Source organism: Branchiostoma belcheri, unplaced genomic scaffold (assembly GCF_001625305.1).
Source record: "Branchiostoma belcheri isolate BF01 breed outbred unplaced genomic scaffold, Haploidv18h27 scaffold123, whole genome shotgun sequence".
NCBI classification, from domain to species: domain Eukaryota; kingdom Metazoa; phylum Chordata; class Leptocardii; order Amphioxiformes; family Branchiostomatidae; genus Branchiostoma; species Branchiostoma belcheri.
Genome location: NW_017802636.1, coordinates 248,040 through 251,732, shown reverse-complemented (window position 1 = coordinate 251,732; position 3,693 = coordinate 248,040). Strand labels below are relative to the sequence as shown.

The window sequence follows — 3,693 nt, the reverse complement described above, 5'->3', positions numbered from 1 at the left end:
TGCAGTTCCAGGGCAACCCGCTAGGGGGCCCAAACTTACGTCACTCCTTTCCCAGCACAAGAGCTACCTACCATCCAAATTTTGTCACCCTAGCATGTCTGGATCGTGAGATATCAAAACCGGAAGTTCAGCTGCAGTACCATAACAAGCCGCTAGGGGGCCCAAAATCTAATCATTTCGAGCTCTCATCAAGACCTACCCACCTACCAAGTATAAAGATAATCCATCTAAGCTTTCTCGAGTTATGCTGTTGACAGACAGACAGACAGACACACGGCCAGGAAAACATAACCTTCTCCAATTCTTGGCGAAGGTAAATATAGGTACTTTACAAATAGTGTTACTATTGGTTTTTTTTATATTTTTTTTTTATTTACTTCGGAATTCACCTCAAAACAAGGCTCGTGAGAGCCACTTACATGTTTTGGGTTACAGTGATGACTGCGTGGTCAGATATTTGTTCACCCTTGATTTAAACCGTTGGAGGTTGTAATTTGCGGTGAAACATTCACGGGGAAGCTTGTTCCACAGTGAAGTGGTTCTGGGGAAGAAACTGTCAGCATGAAATTTTCTCTTGACTGATGGACTATTGAGGAAGAAAGGGTGATTTTCTGCTGTTGAGGTGGCTAAGCGTGTTCTTGCAGAGAATGTTCTGAGTGGGGGTATGAGGGAGTGCAGTTCAGCAGAGCATCTGCCGTGGAAATATCGATAAAGTGGCTATGTTCATTATGGTATATTAATTGTTTATTGTTGTCAAATTAGTAATTAGTTTCCATTGGTGAGTTTATGATCCTTTGTTTTGTATGATCCTTTGTTTTGTATGACATATGCTACCATATAGTTTATGATAGTTTATGACAGTTTATGATATATGCTACCATTTTATTTGAGGAGTCTGCATGTACATCCTTACTTACAGGCTATGTGATTATGTCTCCATGTAAGTACTGTACAACCAGTATATGAGTACCAACCAAATGCCAGATGTTAGCATAGGATGATAGTACAAATTACAAGCAAAGTGGACAGTGTAGGTTGTAAGAGACCATCTTCTGTAATATATGTGGACCAAGTCAATCAAATGTGGCTAATATAAGGGTTAAAGGGACTGAAGATTTACCCAAAGTGTCGTAAAACATATTAATGTATGTATGTAACAGACAATCAGTGTTCATGAACTTTTAATGATGATGTTGTGCTTCTTCACCAGAGTAATGTTCACAAGAAGATCAACCATTTGCCGAGTCTGTAGCCAAAAGTTTGAACAGAGAGGACAAAACAATTATTTAGATAACGCTTCAAAGTTAACAGAAATAAGGTACATGTACCAGTCATAATGTCAAACAAGTGGCAATACTGACATTTTTTCCAAAAAATAAGGTAACTTCACAGGTTCAGGTAGGGATCCTAAACTTGTAATGGACCAAATGTGTGTACTATTGTACTATTATTGTAGTAATGTATCAAGAAAAGCCATGCTCTTCTTATCTGCAGTACTGAAAGCCACCATCTGCACCACCAAATGTGATGGTTGCTGCTGTTGAGTACATTAGACATCTAAACTGCAACTGTAAAAGAGCAGCTCTTTCTTCATAATACATACTTGCTCTGGTCAGACTTATTTGTCTCAAAGAGATAACAGAGAACTAGATTTTGATGTGTGTCTGTAGATAGATGTATTTTTGTAGGCAGTGTTGTTTGTTGCATAGATAATACCAGTAGGTACATGTGTATTTACAATGGGTATTACATGTCATTGGGTATTACATGTACATGTATAATATAAAGGTATTGAGGCTGCAATAATGTGTGGACTTTTTCATGTCACCAAGCATAAACTTGCTTGGTACAATCTGATCATGATATGGCTTCTTTTGATTTAACAAGGTTTAATGAAAGTGTAATGCCAATCCAAAACTAAAATTTTCTTACAATAAAAATAATCTGTTCTAGGGATAGCTTCTTTGAAGAATTGTATTTCAAGATAGGATGAAAGGAATATAAAAGGATATACAATATTGAATACAGTGCAAAGCCATGCTCAAATGGTATGGATTAATGCTACACATGGTGATGGAAAATATGGGGATGAAGCTGCTTGCATTGTAGTAGTGTCTGTAGAAACTTGTATTTTTGTCTACTGAAGCTTTACACAAAATATCATCTACATGTACTCCAAAATAAATCTAACAGTAGATGTCCAGTATGGAGTGTCCATGCTTATCTTTCTTCTTTACATTATTACATTTAGCAGATGTTTAGTGGCTGGAATGTTTATTCATCATATGATTGAGTGGCGGGTAGTTTAAAAACATAATGGCCAATGTTGCATTGCATCTTCAGAGCTAAATACACTGGGAAATGTATGTTTTTTTAACATCGACATCACAATGTTGTCATAAATAACATAGTAAGCCATTTTATGTGTACAAATGAAAACTCCTAAATTGCACGCTAATAAGTTTTTAGTACGTCCAGGACTAATAGTCACATTATGCTATATATTCAGGAAAAAGTGTATTCTTAACCCTCTTGTACTCCTTTAATAATATCTTGGCACTTGGTCGTTGCGTGGGGTTCTTGTTGTGACACTGTTGATGCACTTTGAACAAGTGTAATCTGACAACATCACTTCCATCTACATTTCCCAGTAAGTAGTCAACAACAGCTGGAATTTTCCAAATGTCCGTTTTTTCATCATATGAAGGCATTCTCGAGTCCTCAAATGGCTCACTTTCGAAGGGCCAAAGCTGTTCAGGTGCAACAAAATCAGACACAATTTCTCGTCTTCCACACTTAACAAAAAGCCGTGCTTCTGGATTTACTTCTGGTAACGCGTCCAAATCATTTAAGACAAGTTTAAGATCCTCTGTGATAAGAAATTGGGACAGGGTCTTAAAGAGGTCATTTGAGTCACACATGACCCTTGTGCCAATTGGACTATTGTGTAGGAAATGTATTGCTTCCAGGTAGCTCAGAGCCACGTTAAATCTTGCCCAAACATTGTTTAACTTGCTGAACTCCTCACTGTCTAAGACGGTCTCAATGTTTTCTGCAGATCCAAGCCTGTAATACTCTGTGAGGAGAGTTGTGTGGCATGATCCCACCAGTTGCACGACATGTGAAGTGTGTTGCATGTTCTTCAGCATCTCTACACCATGTAGGAAGTCCTGCTGGAAAGCCTCCTCAGTCAGGTTACTATACACCACGGTGTGGCCTCTCCAGGTAGCTTTGTAAACCTACAAGATGCAGATGGAAAATATGTTGTTATGTGAGTACATGCAGAGATACCAAAACCAGAAGTTCCACTTCGGTACGACCAATAACAAGGCACACCATGTTAAGATCTTATTAAGAGCTACACAATTAGTACCAATTTTTTGTTATCGTGAAAAAAAAAACAGAAAAGTGACTACCAGGCATGTCTGAACTCCAAGCCTCTTGCCTAGAATTTTTGCAAACCTGACACATGATATACTAAAAGGCTCTGCCCAAGAAGCATGGCACAAAATAAAAGGGAGAATAGTCGCACGGACTGGATTTCCCCTGGGAAATCTTCTGACCCAGTTTAAAACACATTAAGTTCTTATCACACAACACTTCTTGCAGACTTCTTGGAAGGGATTTCAGATCCGTACAGGCAAGAAGTGATTCTTCATGACTTTGCTCTTCACGCACCTCCTGCACCAAAAG

At 38.4% G+C, this 3,693-nt stretch overlaps 1 protein-coding gene across 1 annotated transcript; it reads right to left on the bottom strand.

Annotated features, from left to right (window-relative positions):
- Nucleotides 1-2,262: 2,262 nt before the first annotated feature.
- LOC109463158 (protein O-mannose kinase-like) lies at nucleotides 2,263-3,471 on the bottom strand. The gene is made up of 2 exons (XM_019759873.1): nucleotides 3,463-3,471; nucleotides 2,263-3,239 (listed from the first exon to the last, which is right to left on the bottom strand). Exons 1-2 carry the CDS (start codon nucleotides 3,469-3,471, stop codon nucleotides 2,493-2,495), a joined length of 756 nt encoding a protein of 251 aa, XP_019615432.1. The 3' UTR covers nucleotides 2,263-2,492.
- Nucleotides 3,472-3,693: the final 222 nt, after the last annotated feature.